Below are 19253 nucleotides of genomic sequence, written 5' to 3' on the forward strand. Positions count from 1 at the left end.
TTATTATTATTAGTGCCAGAAAGGACCCTAGAGACCAGTGAGTCCAACCCCTCCTTTGACCAAAGAAGACACCGTTGTCCTGAGAATGTGCATGGCTTGATCAGAGTCACACAGAAGCAGGACCAAGGCTCCATCCCAGGTCCTCTGGCTCAAAGCTCTCAAATCATTGTGCTTCCACATAAAGCCAGTTCTCACTCACTCATTCCTCTCAGTTTCAACAAGGCTCTTCCTGGCCCCTTTTCTGGAGCTGACCAGGTGAGAGAAACCCCCAGGGGAGACAGTGAGTCCATGACCAAGTTTTGGGTGATTCAACTTAAGAGTCCTAAATCCCAACGGAATCCAGGACCAAAGGCACCCAAACCTGAGCTTCTCCTCACCTGCCAAAGGCCCCGAACGCTGCGGGGAGGTGACTGTGTCTGACATGTTGAGACCCCCAAAAAGCTTTGACTCAGGTGCTGAGCCAAACTGGGGGTTGGGAGTTCGGTGGGCATCAGGCACAGACACCTTGCTGGGGGTCTGAGAGGCAGGGAAGCCACTGTGGAGGACACTCTCGGTGGGTTCCAGGCTTCGGCGTCGTTGACTGGGGTCTTTGGGTTTGCTTTTGCTACTCCCCATGGTCCAAACTGCAGAAGAAAGGAGAGGCCAAAAAATATTTATATCATATGTTCTCTTAGTATTAAGAGTTACACACAGAATATCAGAGCTATAAGGGACCCTGGAACACAGAACAAAGAATGTCAGAGCTGAGAGAGATTTTAGAACATAGAACACAATGTCAAGAGATGGAAAAAACCTCGGAAGATGGAATATCAGAGCTGGAAGGGCCCTTAGAACATAGACAGTCAGAGCTGGGAGGGATCTTAGAGATCATTTGGTCTAACTCCTTTGTTTTTTAAAAAAAAATTAGGTAGAAAGTGGACAAAGGTCTTGTCCATTGTCAAACAGGTAGCAGGCTGAAGTTACTATTTGAATCCAGATCCCCTGATTCCAAGTCTGACGTTCTTTCCACTATATTTAAGACCAGTTTGCAGCCAGGAACTTTCATCTGACTCCAAGTTCTCAAACCTACTCCCTCTCCTAGGAGGAATCCTACTATCTGAATTCAACTTTCTATGAGCCAAGGATCTCTATGTGCAAATGCCATCACCATCAGATGCCCATGGCTTCCAACATTTCACCTCCATCTTGCACCACAGCTGAGACATGTTGATGTTCAGTGAAGATTTAATTTACAACTTATAAAAGGAAAAGTAGAATTTCAGAAATTATACCTTAAGGGAGAGCTCATCTAAAGAGAGATAAGGAAGGTATACCCAACTAGGGGAAAAAAAAACACAAACACCAAAACCTGGAAATAAAATGGGCACCCATCAAGTGGGGAAAATTGAAACAAATTATAGTATATGAATGTAATAGAATACTACTGTAGTGTAAGAAACCCTGAAAACAGAGAATTCAGAGAACCATGGGAAGAACTGTATGAAGTGATGCAGTGAGGAAAGCAGAACCAAGAGAACAGTTTATATGATACTTACGATAATGCAAATTACAACACTAAAAAGCAGTCAAACTCTGATGAACAATTATAATGAACAATCATGGTCCTAGAGCTGACAAAGAAACCTAGCCTCCTCTTCTCTGTAAAAAGCTGGGGGCTACAGGTGTGGAATGTAGTTGCTGTGTTGGCTGGGTTAGCTTACATTTTTCTGTTTTGGTTTTAAAGAAGGGTTCACAAATCTGGCCTCAGACACTTGACACTAACTAGCAGTGTGACCATGGGCAAGTCACTTAACCCCTATTGCCTCACCAAAAAAAGAAGAAGAAGAAGAAGAAGAAGAAGAAGAAGAAGAAGAAGAAGAAGAAGAAGAAGAAGAAGAAGAAGAAGAAGAAGAAGAAGAAGAAGAAGAAGGGTTCAGTGGGGAAGGAAGAAAGGTAAAGACTCTGGTCTAAAAAGCAAAAAGCAACAATAAAACTTTTTTTTTTTAAAAAGTCCCCCACCACTGACTAGGTAGCTTCTTTTCAAGCTTACTAGATTAATAATAATATAATAATAATAAAAATACCCTGGGCCACATTTTTAACCCTGCCAGAATTCTCCAGGCTCACATGGCAGCTCACATAGCCTTGTCCTTAGACATAAATCCTTCACTCCACCCTGGCCTTGACCCAAAAATTGCCTGATCTACCTCGCCCAGGAGATTGGGCCTAGTCACAGCTAGGTGCTCTGGGTGGAGTTCATTTATTTGTTTGATAGCCAACTGTCAGCCAACAATGAAGCCCCAAGCCAATCAAGAAGGCTCCTGTCTTTCAGTCACCTGAGGCCATCCCTTTTTTTTTGCAGTGGTTGTAGCCACAAACGTGTATAAAGTACCACCAGTGTGTCCGGAACTATGTGAAAGGCTGGGAGAGACACAAAGATTACCCCAGCCCCGAAGCAGCTTGTGTTCTCTTAAGAGGATAAAACACAAACACAAATAACTGGGATACAGAACAGTGCTGGACATGGGCATTAAAGAATTATAAAGCAACAAAGGGCCATGTGAGGTCTGAGGGAGAAGACTGTCAGAGACCAGAGGGAGCAGGGGAAAAGCCTCACAGAACAAGTGGCATTCGAGATGGGCTTTTAAGGCTAAGGAATGATTCAGCACGTAGAGAAGGAAGGCCCTGCCCAGCAGAGGGAAGGGGCGGGTGGCAGCTGGGAAGGCGTCCAGTTTGGCTACAGCATGAGGTACCTGAGGGGACAAATAGAAGATAAAGCAGGAAGGCGCGCTGGTGCCAGACTGCAGAGGGCCGTGACTGCCAGGTAAAGAAGTTTCAACCTTAGGAAACCACTGAAGATTCCTCCATCACATTCATAGTATATCCCCCCCCCCAAAAAAAAATACTGGACTTGGGAGTCAGGAAGACCACTTTTCAAATGCCACCTGTGACACTTACAAACTATGTGACCTTGGGCAATTCATTGTACCTCTCTGCCCCCAAATAGCTCTCTAAGCCTATAAATTTCAGGTGAATTGCTGACCTGCAGTGGTAGAAGGAGTTTTCACACCAGAACTACACTGATAAAATCACGAATTAAAAAAAACTAAAAATGTCAATTGCTGTTATGATTATTCCCTAATCAGTTCTGGTGCCGCTTTCTCCACTGGAGCCTGGAATATTTTTAACAAGTCCGTAATGCAGTTTTCCCATCCCTTCAAAGCTGTGGGGAACCTGCCGCTGCCTTGTGGCTTTATTCTCCCCCATCCGGTACTACTGATAGCCTTGCTTTCTAACTGTGTCTCTCTGAACCCTTCTCTTTGCTTCTACTTATTTTTGTCTCTCTGGGTTCTGACCAGCAGCTCACCCTGCTCTGAGAGCCGGTGCCCAGCTGATCTAAAACATAACCTTGTCTCTATTTCAGAGGTGGCAAGGTGCAGTAGAAAAGAAGGCTAGATTTGGATGGAGTCAGAGGAACTGGGCTATTCACAGCCTATGTGACCTTGAGTGAATCATTTTTTGTCTCTGGGTCTCAGCTTCCCCTATCAAGAAAATTAAGTTTGATCTTGAAATTCTCTTTCAGTTCTTTTTTTGTCCCCATTCAAATTTTTTTTTAATTAACAAGCATTTTTTTTTTCTCCCTGTTCCCCCCACCTACCCCCACATTGGAAAAAAAAATAGAAAATCAAAACCCTTGTAACAAATAAGCACAGTCAAGCAAAACAAATTCCCCCATTGGCCCAGAAACATGTGTCTCATTCTGCATCTCCAGTCCGTCACCTCTCTGTCACAGGTGGGAAGCTGGTTTCATCACCTGATGTCTGAAGTCGTGGCTGGTTACCGCGCTGGCGTCAAAAGCAAACAGAAATGGGGACCATTAAACCAAACAGAAGGATCCCTGTGGGCCATATTTTGACTTGAAAACCACATATTAACAATTATGTTTTACTGTTTTTGATTATTTTTTTATCTATTTCCCAATTACATTTTCATCTGGTTCAGGAGTGCCTGCTGTACTTGGGAATGTTATGTGACACTTCATGACTGATTCCTCTGAGTTACCGTACTGATCAGAGTTCAAAGTTTTTCATCTTTTCAATGTTGTTATTACTATATAAATGGTTCTCCCCATTCAGCTTACTTCACTCTGTATCAGCTTTCCCTAGTTCTAAATTCTATGAACCTGGCTCAGTTACCTGGACCTGCTGGGGCTCATACCCAGTATGATACCTACCGACAACATGGCCAGATAAATGGGAGCAGAGGGCAGTGGCCATATGTTCCCAGCCCTGGTTGGTGATATGAGTAATAACTTATAATAGTTAACATGTATTTGATGCTTTAAGATTTATAAAACACATTCTACCTGGCACTCTATATACGGGAAGTGGGGGGAGAGGGTACTGTAAATATGACTAGCTCCATTTTACAGATGAAGAAACTGAGGCCTAGAGAGGGAAAGTGAGTTGTCCAAGGTCATAACTTGCCTAAGGTACTTGCCATCATGTAGAAGGGATCAGCGACATGATCCTTTCTTTCCCCAGGGCTCACACCCACATGTGATCATCACCCTGTGGTGGCTAGACAGGCCCTAACCTCTTGGGATATCCCAGCTTCCTCATCTCTGAGGTGGAGAAATGACTCCTTCCCCCCACACAGACTGAGGCAACACCTGCTAAAGATCTCGAGTTCCCTGACAGCAAGGACTCGGTACTTGGCCGACTGCTTTCTCTGTGTATTCCTGTAAACGAAGGTGTTCAACGATTCCTTAACTGAGGGGCAAGGCACCAGTATTTGGTCTCTCTATTTAGAGGCCTCAACCCTAGAGCCTCCAGCAGGAGAGTGAGATGGCAGAATCATAGAACTTCAGAGCTGCAAGGGACCGCAGAGGCACCGAGGCAGAATCCCTATATGAACTGAAGTCCTGGTCATCCAGCTTCTGGCTAAGGACCCTTAGTGTTAGGGAACTGCTTCCCACGGGGGCCCATTCTGCTTTTTGACATCTCTAATTATGCACGAGATTTTCCCTATATAGAGTCCCAGGGGTGGGAAACTTGCAGCCTTGAGGCCACATGTGGCCCTCCAGGTCCTCAAGTGTGGCCCTTTGACTGAATCCAAACTTCAAGTTTCAAAGGGCCTCATTTGAGGATCTAGAGAGCCACATGTGGCCTCAAGGGTGCAAGTTCCTCACCCCCGGAAGCTACTTCTCTGAACCTTCTACCCTGGGGCTGAGCAAAATAAAGCTGACACCAATTCCTCATGGCAGTCTTACAAATACCTTAAAGACAGTTACCATGCTCGACTGGGTTATCTTCTCCAGACTAAATGTCACCAGCTCACAGCTAGGTACAGTGTAAAAGAAAATATACTTAAATTAACCCACCTCAATTATGGTCCTGGCGTGGCCTCTCAATTGCTGTGTGGCCCCTGGACCTGCGGGATCATTTAGTCTGAGTCTTGGTTTCTTCACCTGTAAAATGGGGAGGGTCCCAGGCTGTCTCCTTGACTCACAGGCCTGTTGGAGGCTCAGCTGAGAGGGCAGATGGAAAAGAGCTCTGTCAACTATAAAGAACCAGACAGAGGTGAGAGAATCCACCTGCTCCCTCGTCACCCAATGCTGCTGAGCCCGGATGGTACAAGTCTGAGGATCTGTGTCAATCATTTGCAGCCACTTTTGATGGGCTTCACTAGATCACTAGTGGGGGTTGCCAACAGATAGGAGATGGAAAGTGGGGGACATGCTGTGTTCAAATATCTGAAAGGCTGTCACGGGGAAGAGGGATTATTGACTCATTCTGCCTGACCCTGGAGGGCAGAGGCAGGATCAAAGTTGAAGAGAGGAGAGAAAGGGAGACAAATCTTGGTTTGATGTGGGGGGAGAAACTTTCTAACAACGAGTGCTGACCAAAAAGCAGCATGAGCTGACTCATGAGGTGATGAGCTTCCTGTTCCCAGAAGTGTTCAAGAGGATGGATGTCCACCTGTCAGAGATGTCATAATATGGATTCCTGCTTTAGGTAGGAGCTGGACTAGTGGCTCCTCCAGAGCCCGTTCTGTGAGTCCACGACAGAAGCAGGTTATGACTCAGAACCATAACACAGCTAACTCTGAAATCACCCTGAAATAATTCCCCAAATAGGAGGAGACCTAGAGAACACACATCTGAGGTTTAGAGTAGAAAGGAGCTATGGCAGCAAAAACCTCAGACATTACTGAAGAGGAGAGAACTATGGAGAATCATTTTCCAGGCTCTTTTCTCGAACAGTGGAAGACCAACAAAATTATTCTGCAGGCTCTCACTTGTTTCCTGAAATTCCCCCAACATAAAGTGCCCATTTAGCTCTTGGCAGGCCAGTTCCCAGATGAGCCAGTTGCAGGGCCAGAGTCAGATGAGATGAAATCTGCCCACCTGCCTCCTCTCCCTCCTCCCAATCTCCCAGGCTCTCCCTGACTAGGTCTCTGGATCTCATAAGTGCAGTGACCTACATCGGATGTCTGGGCTTCAAACTGTTGGTCTGACCCCCATCACATTTCTTCACCTCATTAGTTTAGCTTTGCAAACAAACAAACAAACATCTCCCAACTACCTATAGTCACTGGGGACCAGCCTTACGGGATCATAGGAACATTAATTTAGAATTGTAAGGCACCTTAGATGTCACCTTCAATCCTCACATTTTACAGATGAGGAGACTAAGGCCCAGAGAGATGTGCCACAAGCTAGTTAGTTAAGTAGCAGGGGTAGGATTTAAACAGTGGCCCTCTGGATTCAGTGAGACAGTGCACAGGCTTTATAAACCACAGAGCCCTAAGAATATGAGAAGCACACAGACACATTGTGAGTCAAGTCAACAAGCTTTCACTAAGCATCTACTATTATGCGAAGCACTGGGGATACAAAGAAAGGCAAAGGCCGGTCCCTGCACTCGGGGAGCCCAGAGTTTAATGCGGGAGACAACAGGCAAGCACAATTATGTACAAACAAAAGGCAGACAAGGTAAATTGCAGATAATCACACAGGGAAGGCACTAACATGTAAGGGGATTATAAAAGTCTTCTTGAAAAAGGTGAAATTTTAGCTAAGACTTGAAGGAAGCCAGAAGGTGAAGATGAAGAGGGGGGAGCATTCCAGGCATAGGGGACAGCCAGTGAAAATGCCTGGAGTCAGGAGGTGCAGTGTCCATCAAACATGGGTGGTTCACTTTCTCACTCCTCTCCTGTCAGGCCAGGGGAACAACCCTTCCTGCCCGGACTCAGAACTGAAGACTGTCAGAGCCAAGATAATATAGGATGACAGCTGTCAGAGCTGGCAATGACCTTAGAGATTATACAGTTCAACCTCCTCATTTTATAGGTGTTCATTCAGTTCCAGAGGGAGGCTGTGACTTACCCAGATTGACTCAGTGAATTTGGGGCAGAACTGGGCTTATTATTAAGAGTAGTAATAATTCCTGAGATGTATCTAGCGCTTAGCAAAGTTGGTGCCTAATAAATGCCAACTGACTGACCATATACGTTACTTTATGGTTTGCAAAGTATTTTCACATCCCTCAGCTCGTCCGATCCCCTCTGTGACAGCATTAGTACCAGCATCGTTATTCTTATTTCATAAATGGCAAATTCAAGGGGAAGTGATGTGCCCAGGTCACATGCCTATTAAATGGTGGAACTGACTGCTTCTCAGTGCTCTCCCAACCACATTACCTTCTGCCTTACAGAAAATGTCAATGACCCAGTACCCCAAATATACCCTAAACTTTGTTCCCTTTTACTCTGTTTCCTCTTTTTTTGGATGAGGAACAACAGCCCTGTGAGGAAGTACAAGGACAGTGATGCCCATTTTACAGATTAAGAGACCGTCAGAGACAGGAAGTGATTTACCCATAGTAAATCATACCTATCAGAGCCGAAACTCAAACTGGACTCCTAGTAAAGCATTCTTTCCACTATGCTATCCTGACTTCGACATGAGAAAATGCACGAAACTGGGAAAGGGTGGGGATTGTAGATTATGGGGAATATTGTGAGATGAGGCCAAGGTCAGATTGTGGAGAGCCTTGAATGCCAGACTAAGAGTTTGGGCTTTGTTCTTTAAGCAAGGGGGAGACAATGACAGCTTTTGAGCAAGAGGATATAATGATCAGAGTTAGGCCTTGGAAAGATTAATCTGTAGGATGGATTGTTCCAGGGGGAAGGGAGGGGAGGGTGGAGAGAGACCGTAGGCAGCCATGGTAGAGTGGAAAGAACTGAACTAGGTGCTGGAGTTGTAGCCCTGGCTCTGACACTATGGAGCTATGTCATCATGGCTGTTATCTCCCTTCTCTGGGACTCAGTTTCCCAATCTGTAAAATGAGAAGGTTGGACCATAAGATCTCTAAGATTCCTTCCGACACTAAAAAGTATGACTCTGTAATTCTATTACCACTACCACCACACACACACACACACACACACACACACACACACACACACCACACACTAGGGTGGGCATAGGGTAATGAGGGCCTGAGCTGGGCAACGATTGAGAGGTTGAAAGTAGTGGACGGCTACAGGAGACACTAGAAAGGTAAATAAAGCTGCCACGACTTGGTCACTGTTTACATCCAGGAAACAATGGCTTCACTGGGAAAGATAACTAACAAATGGAATTTTAAACAATATAAAATGAGGATATCACAAGATGGTGTAAGCTCAGTTGTCCAAAGAAGTCAGGGCTTTGAGTTCCCATAGGAAGGGTTCCTTAGATCACAGGATATAAAGTTGGAAAATACCCTAGAGAATCAACTCACCCAATCCCTTCACAGGATTCAAACCCAATTCTTATGACTCCAGATTCCTACAGGCCCACTTATATTTTTTTCATACTCTCCACTTCCTTTTATTGTTTAAAAAGTGAATGCAGAATTTATGTATAAGCTAAACATTTTCTTTTTTCTTTTTACACTCACTTAACAGCAAAGTTTAATAACTTGATGTAGTTATTTCTTTTTTTTAAATTTTTAAATATTTTTACATAAAGTTTTGAGTTCCAAATTCTATCCTTTCCTCCCTCCTTCCCTTCCCCCCTCCCTGAGATGGTAAGCAATCAGACATAGGTCATATGTGTGTGATTATGTAAAACATTTCCATATTAGTCACTTTGTACAAGAAGACTCGAATAAAAGAAAAAAATGAAAGAAAGTGAAAAAAGCATGTTTCAGTCTGTATTCAATCAATACCAATTCTTTCTCTGGAGGTGGATAGTATGCTTTGGGATTGTCTTGGATCATTGTATTACTGAGAATAGCTAAGTCATTCACAGTTCTTCACTGTACAATATTGCTATCACCGTATACAACATTCTCTTGGTTCTGCTCACTTCACTTTGCATCAGTTCCTGTAAGTCTTTCCAGGTTTTTCTGAAATCATCCTGCTTGTTATTTCTTATAACACAATAATATTCCATTACAATCATACACCACAACTTGTTCAGCCACTCCCCCACTGATGGACAACCCTTTGATTTCCAATTCTTAGCTACTGCAAAAAGAGCTGCTATAAATGTATTTTTGTACATATAGGGCCTTTTCCCTTTTGTGGATGTCTTTGGGGTACAGACCTAGCAGTGGTATTGCTGGATCAAACTGTATGCAGTTTTATAGCCCTTTGGGCATAGTTCCAAATTCAACCACTTACTGAGGAAGATTTACTAATGGAACCTGAAGGATTTAAATAGGTGATGAGCAAAGATATTTCCAGTGGGGGTAAAACAGAGAGAGGAAGCAACAGGCTGGGTGTGTGATGGGCTCAGAGACTACACTGACAGGCAGAAGTAGGAGGAGTGTTTAAGGGAGTAATGAAAAGTAAGGCTGAGGCCAAAGGTTAGAGAGATTCTGGAGAGCTTTGGATGACCGGCTAAGTCTGGACTACATCCTGTAGACAAGGGGGAACCACAGATAGTTTCAGAGCAGGGAAAGGATATGATGAAATGACATTTTCCTTGAACAACGTTCTCTGTTTCTACCTTCTCCTACCCAGGAGAGGGCTTCCTCCTTCTGGCTCCTACCATTTAAGGATGTCTGTCCAAAAGCCATGTTTCCCATTCATCTGTCTCATTCAGCCTTCTGCATCTCTACTCCCCTATCTGGAAAACCAGGCTGCTGCCCCTCTCTCGAGCACTCTTGGCCACCCCACAGCCATCCTCTTGCAACTGCTCTTCAGTATGGTGAGCATTAATCTTCATCATCCCACTGCACTGTGACACACAGACCCAGGCTGCCCCTGCCCTAGCTCCTCTTACCAACGAGGTTCCTGATGTTTTCAAGAGGCAATCAAATCAGAGGGGCCCTGCCCTTCCTTGGGTTTTACACAAAGGACAACGAAGTCCAGTTGACACACTAGAGCAGCAAATGCTTCGTACTTGACATCAAAAGACCTGGGTTCAAATCTAAATTCAGACACTAGCTATGTGATCTAGGGCAAGTCTCTTTTTAGGTTCATCCTCTAATCCTCGCACTACCCTGTCACAAGGTTGCTATAAGGAAAGCACTCTAAATCATAAAGGATTATACAAATATGAAGTGTGAAATAATATTTCTATTTCAAGGATCCATATTTTGTTGGTATAAGTACTCTTTCTACTAACACAGATCCCAACTCCTTTGACTTAATGGGGGTCTTTGAGAGCTGTTGTGGCCAGAAAAGTCATTCCCCTGTGGCCATCCCAGTCATGAGCCTCTCCCAACTTTACCTAGAATAATCCTCAGGCATCAAAAATGCAGACCTTCCCTGGCCCCTTGCCAAGACCTACCTAGAGGTTACACTTTTCTAGAATCATCTCTGAAAGCTCAGAGTCACCCTGGAATTAGGATATTACAATAAGACTAATAAAAATAATTACTGTTATGAATACCATTTTTTTTATCAGACCTGTGATTTTATTGGTGTACGGAACTTCCCAGTGAGAAAACACTATCCATGTAGACCAGCAACTTGTACTCATAGAGAATTGCCTGAGGTCCCTACCCAAAGGTCACAAAGTGACACTTACTAGCTGCATCACCCTGGACAAGTCACTTATTTGCCTCAGTTTTCTCATCTGTTAAATGAGCTGGAGGAGGAAATGGCTAACCAATCCACTACTTTTGCCACGAAATCCCCAAATGGGGTCACAAAGAGCTGGACCGATTAACAGCAACGAACGTTGCCTTCAATATGGGCAAATACCAAAAGCAGGCGAGGGTGAGGAGTGGAGAACAGAGGTGTCACATACACAGCTCGCAGGCCACGTGTGGGCCACGACACTCCTGAGTGCGGACTGAACCAGACCCAAATGGAATTGGAAAATACTAAATAAAGTAAATAAAAATACAATAAAATATAATGTTAAAACGTGGTTTTCTAAGTCCTGATATATGCTTTAGTGCCTTTCCCCTCTCCATCCTCCCTCACCCCCTGTTTCCATCTGAGTTTGACACCGATGGTGTAGATTATATGAAGAGAAGTCAGAAGAAGGACAACAACACAGGCCTTACAGATCCTGAGGCCAGGTCTCTATCCATTACCCCAAGATGCTGCGATAAACAATATTGCACAGAGGGACAGGAGACCTAGGTTCTCTTCCTGGCCCTTTCAGTAATTTGTTGGGTGACCTTGGACGATTCACTTTCCTTTCTGGGCCTCAGATTTCCTTCCATTTTGACTCCAGAAATCAGGAGGCCTTCAATTCTAGGATAAGAGGCTTCCTTCGACGTTCTCATGAAGGTGACAGGAACCCCTGGGGGCTCTGGTTCAAGAGAGGATCAGATCTACAATGGTGTTTTAGAAAGATAACTGACAACAGTTAGTGATTAGTGAGCTAGAAGCCAGAGTCACAGAACTTCAGAACTTGAAGGGACCTCGGAGGCCACTGCCCAAAAGTCATCTCCACTGTCACATGTCTGTCCAATGGTCTTCCAGCCTCCACTCAAGGAGCGCCTGTGAGGGAGAGCCCCTCACTCCCCTCATCCGCAGTCCTTGTCCTTGCCCCTTTTGGACAGCTCTATCAGGAAGCGATTCCTGACTGCAAGCCCAACTGTCCTACCCCTTGCTCCTGGTTCTGGCCTCTGAGACCACATGGAACAAGGCTAATCCCTCTTCCCCACAAGAGCCAGCAGGTCATTCTCCTCCCACTCCTGTCCTCACCCCTTGGCTTCTGCTTTTCCAAACTAAACCTCTTTCCTTCAGTTCCCAATGCTAACACAGCATGGACTCGAGGTCCTCGCCATCTTGCATCCCCTCTTCTGGCCACTCTCCAGTTTATCAATGTCATTCCTAAACTGTGCGTCCTGGAACAGAGACAATACTCCGGATGTGCTCTGACCAGGCACAGCAAGACCATCACCTCCCTGTCCCTGGAAGCTCTGCCGCTCAGTGCAGCTCAAGAGCAAAGTAGCCTTTTTGATGCTGTTGTGAGCCACCAGAACCCCCAGATCTTTTTCAAACTTCTATCTAACCATTCCTTTCCAATAATGTACTTGTAACATTGAATAAAAACAAACGAACCTCAAATTAAAATTCTGAATGGCTGTCCTGTGGAGGGAGATGAAATTTGTTCTATCTGGCCCCAAAGAGCAGGAATAGGAGCAATGGGTGGAAATGTAGCCCTATTGAATTTCTTATTAGATTCAGCTCGATAATCTTGTCTGTCCAGGTTGTTTTTAGATCCTAATTGTGTCACTCAGCTATGCCTTCCAGCTTTCTATCATTTGCAAATGCCATAGGATGTCACCCATGTCTTTATAGAAGTCATTGACTGGGGTGGGGGGGGGGCAGGGGAGGACTCAGAACAGATCCCCGTGGGCCTCCATTGGATGGACATCCTTCTAGAGCTAACACTGAACCATTAAAACTACTCTAAACCTAGCCATTCAACCCGTTCCAAATTCATCTAACTATTATCTAGGTGACCCAACAGACAAAACTCTGGACCTGGAATGAGAAGACCTAAGTTCAAATCCTACCTCCAACACTAACTAGTTGTATGACCTTGGACAAGTCATTTAACTTCTGTCTGCCTCAATTTCCTTATCTGTAAAATGGAGACAATAATAGCACCTACGTCCCAGGGCTGTTGTGAGGATAAAATGAAATAATATTTGTAAAGTATTAGGCAAACTTTAAAATAGTATATAAATGGAAGCTATGATTACTTTTATTATCTAACTCTATTTTCACCTAGTTCAAATCTCTCCATATTTTCCACAGAATAGCATGAAATGCTTTATCAAACATTTTACAAAAATCTAGGTAAACTATATCTAGAGCATTCCATTCATGTGCCAGTTTAAATAAGGTTAATTTCTACATGATCCGTTCTTGATGAAAGCCATGCTGTCTCTTTATAATCACGACTTCATTTTCTAGATGCTCACTAACCATCCCTTTAATAATCCATTCTAATTTTCCCAAGAATTCAAGTTAAGCTGGGTCACCTATTGTTTGTAAACTGTTATTTCCCTTTCTTAAAACTCCTGGAAGGATAGACGGAGTTACTGGGGAGCCAGATACCTAAGAAAAAAAGTTTAGTTCTTCAATCAAAGGTACTAATCCATTGTGCCAAGGTCTTCTTGCTCCTCCTGTTCTCACACGGTATCTTTCAAGATTCTTGGGCTATCTGTGGCAGACAAATGATTGCCACCAGAAAGTTTGGGGGAGGAGAGAGGAAGCAACTAACCAGATAGTCAGGCCTCAACCCTCCTGCTTCTCCTCTTCCTTCCCTTCCTTCCCTTGTATCCCTTTATTAAGGACCTGAAGAGATGTCCAAGAATAATAAATAAGGCAATCTCTTATAGTTTCTGGAACACGTTTCCAGCCACTGACACATATGATACTCAGTAATAATAACAAGGAAATCAGTGTGAGAATTAATATCCTCATTTGGAGGAGAGGGAAACTAAGGTCCAGAGAGGTGACATCAACTTGCTAAACAAATGTCACATACCTCATGGTTAGCAGAGGTGACTCTGCACCTCATGGCCAATGTGAAGTCTCTCCTCTCTACAATTCCGGTCCCTTCCAGAGACAGAAACTGAGCCCAGTTTCACTTGGTGCTGAATCATGATGAGCCACTCATCCCTTCCCCCCACGTTCAGGAAAGTCTTTATTTCACATGACTTCCTCTGATTCCCAAGAGGCCCCTGGTAGGAGGGGAAATTCTAGGGGCCCCACATGAAAATGTGTCACAGCTATAGACAGGCTGACAAGCGGCTGATGAGGGAGTTGTGGTGAGAGGGGGAGGGGAGGAGACAAGATGAGAAGGTAGGCAGCTTCTCTAAAGCCACATGGCACTCCAATCATTTCCTATGGTTGAACTCTGTGGCTTTCTCTTTCCCCTTCCTGGACTGGCTTATCTCTATTCACACCACCCTCTCATTTCTAATGCGAATTTAGTACTCACTAGGTCCTCTACAGGAGACAGCTGGCTGGATAGAGTGCTGGAGTCAAGAAGACCTGAGCTCAAATACAGCCTCAGACATTTAACTTCTGTTTGCCTTAATCCACTGAAGAAGGAAATGGCAAACCACTCCAGTATCTTTGCCAAGAAAACCCCACGCACAGTATGGTCCACAGGGTCATGAAGAGTTGCACGTCACTGAAAAACTGAACGACAACAATAAGGTCCTCTACACTTTCCCGCCCCTGGACCTTTGCTTTCATTCTTCTCCAAGCTGGAATGCCCTTCCATCCCCATTTCTGACTATTTTAATGTCTCCTCACTTTTGAGGTCTAACTTTTTCACAAAGACTTCCCTGTTCCCGTAATTAGGAGCAATCATTTCTCCCTAAGACTTCACATAGCACTTGGTTTGCTCATCTCTCATGCATGGATTACATACAATTTCATATTATACTTATTTGAAGTTGCCTTGTATATCCCTCTTCTAGATAGCAAGGCTATGAGAATGATAGTATGGTTCTATTAATCTTTGCTTACCATATGTTACCGACCACAGGCTGTTGTACAAAGCAGGAATGTAATAAATGTTTGTTAAAGCCACCAATATGCTTTACTTTCAGTCAAAGTGCTAAAGGAGAGAGAGAGACAGGGAGAGAGAGAAGGAAAAGGAAGAGAAGAGAGGAGAAGGGAAGGGAAGGGAAGGGAAGGGAAGGACAGGGAAGGGAAGGACAGGGAAGGGCAGGGCAGGGAAGGGAAGGGAAGGGAAGGGAAGGGAAGGGCAGGGCAGGGAAGGCAGGGCAGGGCAGGGCAGGGAAGGGCAGGGCAGGGAAGGAGGAGAAGGGAAGGGAAGGGCAGGGAAGGGCAGGGCAGGGAAGGGCAGGGCAGGGAGGGCAGGGCAGGGCAGGGAAGGAGGAGAAGGAAGGGAAGGGCAGGGAAGGGCAGGGCAGGACAGGGAAGGGCAGGGCAGGGAATGGCAGGGCAGGGAAGGGCAGGGCAGGGAAGGGGAAGGGGAGGAGGGGAGGGGAGGGGAGGGGAGGGGAGGGAGGGGAGGGAGGGGGGAGGGAGGGAGGGGAGGGAAGGGAAGGGAAGGGAAGGGAAGGGAAGGAAGGGAGGGAAGGGAAGGGAAGGGAGGAGGAGAAGGAAGGAAGGGCAGGGAAGGGCAGGAGGACAGGGAAGGCAGGGAGGGAATGGCAGGGAAGGGAAGGGCAGGGCAGGGAAGGGAGGGAAGGGAAGGGGAGGGGAGGAGGGAGGGGAGGGAGGGGGGGAGGGGAGGGGAGGGAAGGGAAGGGAAGGGAAGGGAAGGGAAGGGAGGAAGGGAAGGGAAGGGAAGGGAAGGGAAGGAAGGGAAGGAAGGGAAGGGAAGGGACAGACCTTATCCTTAGGGACCTCAGGGCCTAACTGGGGAACTAAGACTCTCACACAGGAAACAAGAGCAGTCTTATTTCAATTTAACAGGCATTTTACTATACTCCTGACTCCGATCAAACTGACCTGTTACCTATGGGATTAAGTAAATGAAATCTTTGACTTTAATGCCTTTGTACAAGTGGTCCCCCAAGTCTGGAATGAACTTCCTCCTCAGCTCTGCTTAATGGAATTCCTAATTTCCTTCAAAGTATAGCCCACCTGCCTCTTCCCACATGGGAACCTTCCAGAAGCTCCTTCCCCCCAATTGTTAACACACTCTTCCTCCTGAATTACCTTTTATAAGTTTTCAATTATCAACCTGGCTGTATTATAGTCCCCCAACACCAACACTACCAGCAACTGACTAGAAGGTCCTTGAAGGCAGGAACTGTTTCACTTCCAGCTTCATATTCCCAGCACCTAGCACAAGGCCTGTTGCTGCTCAGTCATTTCGATTGTGTCTGACTTTTTGTGACTCCATTTGGGGTTTTCTTGGCAGAGATACTGGAGTGGTTTGCCATTTCCTTCTCCAGCCCATTTTACAGATGAAGAAACTAAGGCAACCAGGGTTAAATGATTTGCCCAAGGTCACACAGTTAGTAAGTGTCTGAGGCCAGATTTGAACTCAGGAAAGTGAGACTTCCTTGACTCCAGGCCTGGTACTCTATCCAGTGCTCCCCCTAGCTTCCTTGATGTATGTCAATGTGCTGCAAGGATGTCGGTGCTTAATAAATGTCTGAACTGAGCTGAACAGTATGTTGTGTGAAGGAATGCACAGAGCTCCAGAGGGTATTGCTACTCACTAAGTGTGGGACCTTGAACAAATCACTCAGACCCATCTGGGCCTTAGGTTCTTCATCCATAAAATGAAGGCACTGGATGGCATGATCTCTAAGGTCCTTTGGAGCCTGATACTAGTATGGGATACTATGATACTATCAGGGATCTCTGATTTTGTCAGGGAAAACACTCCCTGTCTTACCTTAGCAACTCATTGCTTCATGAGTTTCTGTTGACAAAAAACAAAAAACCCATCACTTGTTCAACCTGATGATGACCATCCTTAGACTGGTCATAACCAGAAACACGAGGATGGTCTGTCACCGAGCCACACAGGAAGGCTTTCTGTCTTGGCAAAACTTGCCAGAGCTTAGACTTCATTGGCATAGCTTGCAAGAGTTCTAAGGTCAAGAGAAGTAACATGAGACTCTATCAGAAAATACAAGCATCAGACTTGGGTTCAGACCCTACCTCGATACTCACTAGTTGTGAGTCCCTGGGCAAGTCATTTAGCTTTTCTGACTCTCAGTTTCTTCATTTGCAAAATAGAGATAATAATGGAACCCATCACATAGGGTTTCTGTGAAGATCAAGTGAAATGATATATGCAAAACACAATATAAATGTCTGCTTTTTTTTTTTAAAAGAGTGATCAGGGTCACTTCTAAACCAGGGTAAGGCACTGAGGGAAGCTGACAGGAGAAAAATAGGAAAATAAGTCCATATGTGATAGTTTGATTAACAAGGGCTTTAAGAGATTTCTAGTAGCTGAAAAAACGACAATGGGGTTGTTTTGGGTCAATGGGAAAACTATAAACTATAAAGCACTAGACTAGTATAAGGGAAAGAGAGATGACACAAGGGAAGATAAGGGCACTGGACCTGGAGCCAGGAAGATCTGAGTTCAAATCCCACCCCAAGCACTCATTAGCTATGTAACATATGAGTTAGAAAGTAGAACATCTGAGTTGGAAGGAAACCCATATGTGCTTAGGTCCCATCCAGCTGTGACATTCTATGTTCTGTGTTCTGAGGTTCCTTCCACTTATGATATGATATATTCTTTACTGGTCAATGGTTCCTAAATCCATACCCATTTGGGCTTTCTTGATGCCTGACATTTTCACCCACATTAGGTAGCAGAAGACAGGACTGATTCTGATTTGTGTTAATGGTTTGGGGGAGCTTTGTTTAATGAAGACTAGCTGATCAATTTAACAAAACAAATTCACCAAACATTTTTAGTGTGTAAGGTATCTTTCTATAGAAAGCAATTTATTCCTTTTGAAGTGATTGTCTGATGTGATCCTTAAGATAACTCTAAGCTCGGCTGGGTGGCAGACAATGAGGTCCTGACAAGTATCCGGATTTGTTCTGGCTTAAGAGCAAACAGTGCCAGAATGGGAAATGGAACCTAGATCTCCTGTGTCTCAATTCAATGCCCATGTCAAGGCACCATGATGTCTTACATCTGTTTGCTTGAGGTCATCTCACTATTACTGTACCAAGTCAGGAATGATCAACCTAGCCCTTCCCAGGAACAGCCTGATTTACACCAGATAGAACAAAGAATACAGGATGTTGAGACCATCTAGTCCAAATCTCTCATTAGAGGTGGGAAACTGGCCCAGAGAAAAGTGATTTGCTCTAAGCTACCCAGTGAATGAATGGTAATGCCTATCTTCCTTACTGCACAATTAATTTATAGCCACAACTCTAAAACCAGAGATATACACTCCCTTAGGGGACCCATCCTGAGGGGTTGTGCACCACGTCAGACTGAGATTAATTCAGTTTCCCTCTCTTCAAAAGGCAACATGAATAGTCAATTGGCTGGAGAGGGAAGGAAAGAGTTAACATTGCAACATCTGCACATAAGCCAGAGGGAAGCTATGACAGCAAAAAGAAATGGGATCACCACCCTCCCCACCACCTCCCAACCTCCTTCCAATAAAGCACAAAGAGGTCACTGGCTATTCACCCACACAGCAAAAGAATCCACATTGATAAAAGGGGCACAGCAGAGGCCCCTAGGAGAAAGGCCTATTAATGAGCCAAGAATGTCCATCCACTGAAAGGAGAGAAGCAGAGAAAAAGCCGGGTGGAAAGGGCTGACTGAGCTTGAATTCTGTCTTGCCTCCTAATCCCAGTTAAAGATTTACGTCCTCCTTGAGGCACCCTTCCCCCCTCCCCATCTCAACTCGCCTAAAACAATAAAGATCACCTGGGAATAATGATGTCATTAGGCATTTTTGTGACCTGTTATACTTTTTCAAGATACTTTCACAGACTGGGTTCCCCTCATCCCCTTTACTATTTTTTTTTTTTTGTTATAAGGACTGACTCTCTCTGGGAGGGGAAGGGGATTCACTGTGAAATGTTGGTGCTATAAAAACAAAAGCTACTGATAATCTTTTTAAAAAATTCTTTTCCTGCAGGAGGGGGCAGTCCTAGGGGCCAAGAGACATGGCTCTTACTAGACTTCGAGCTCCCAAAGGGTAGGGACTTGGCTAGACTTGGTCTCTCTTCCAGCACAGCAGGTGCTTAATAATGCTTGTTGAATTTAATAATGGACATAAAGGTCTGTTAGAAATCCACATAAAGGTGAGGTATGATTATTATTACCTTCTGATCCAGACTTTCTTTAGGTAGTCTTGTAGGCAGAAGACCTG

At 44.8% G+C, this 19253-nt stretch overlaps 1 protein-coding gene across 9 annotated transcripts in view; it reads right to left on the bottom strand.

Annotated features, from left to right (window-relative positions):
- Positions 1–19253, bottom strand: part of SRC (SRC proto-oncogene, non-receptor tyrosine kinase) — a 113348-nt gene that overhangs the window by 33877 nt on the left and 60218 nt on the right. For 5 of the 9 annotated variants that reach the window (XM_078150218.1, XM_078150220.1, XM_078150219.1 and 2 more), the window contains 2 exons: positions 19207–19250; positions 378–623 (listed from right to left, as the gene is read on the bottom strand). In XM_078150218.1, the coding sequence (XP_078006344.1) occupies positions 378–615 (238 nt within the window). In that variant the 5' untranslated portion in view covers positions 616–623; positions 19207–19250. Of the gene's footprint in view, positions 1–377; positions 624–3759; positions 3825–5362; positions 5510–13939; positions 14087–19206; positions 19251–19253 lie in introns of those variants that run through there. The other 4 variants (XM_078150212.1, XM_078150221.1, XM_078150215.1 and 1 more) reach the window with 3 other exon arrangements.

Source organism: Phascolarctos cinereus, unplaced genomic scaffold (genome assembly GCF_003287225.1).
Source record: "Phascolarctos cinereus isolate Bilbo 61053 unplaced genomic scaffold, phaCin_HiC Scaffold_2;HRSCAF=192, whole genome shotgun sequence".
Taxonomy (NCBI): domain Eukaryota; kingdom Metazoa; phylum Chordata; class Mammalia; order Diprotodontia; family Phascolarctidae; genus Phascolarctos; species Phascolarctos cinereus.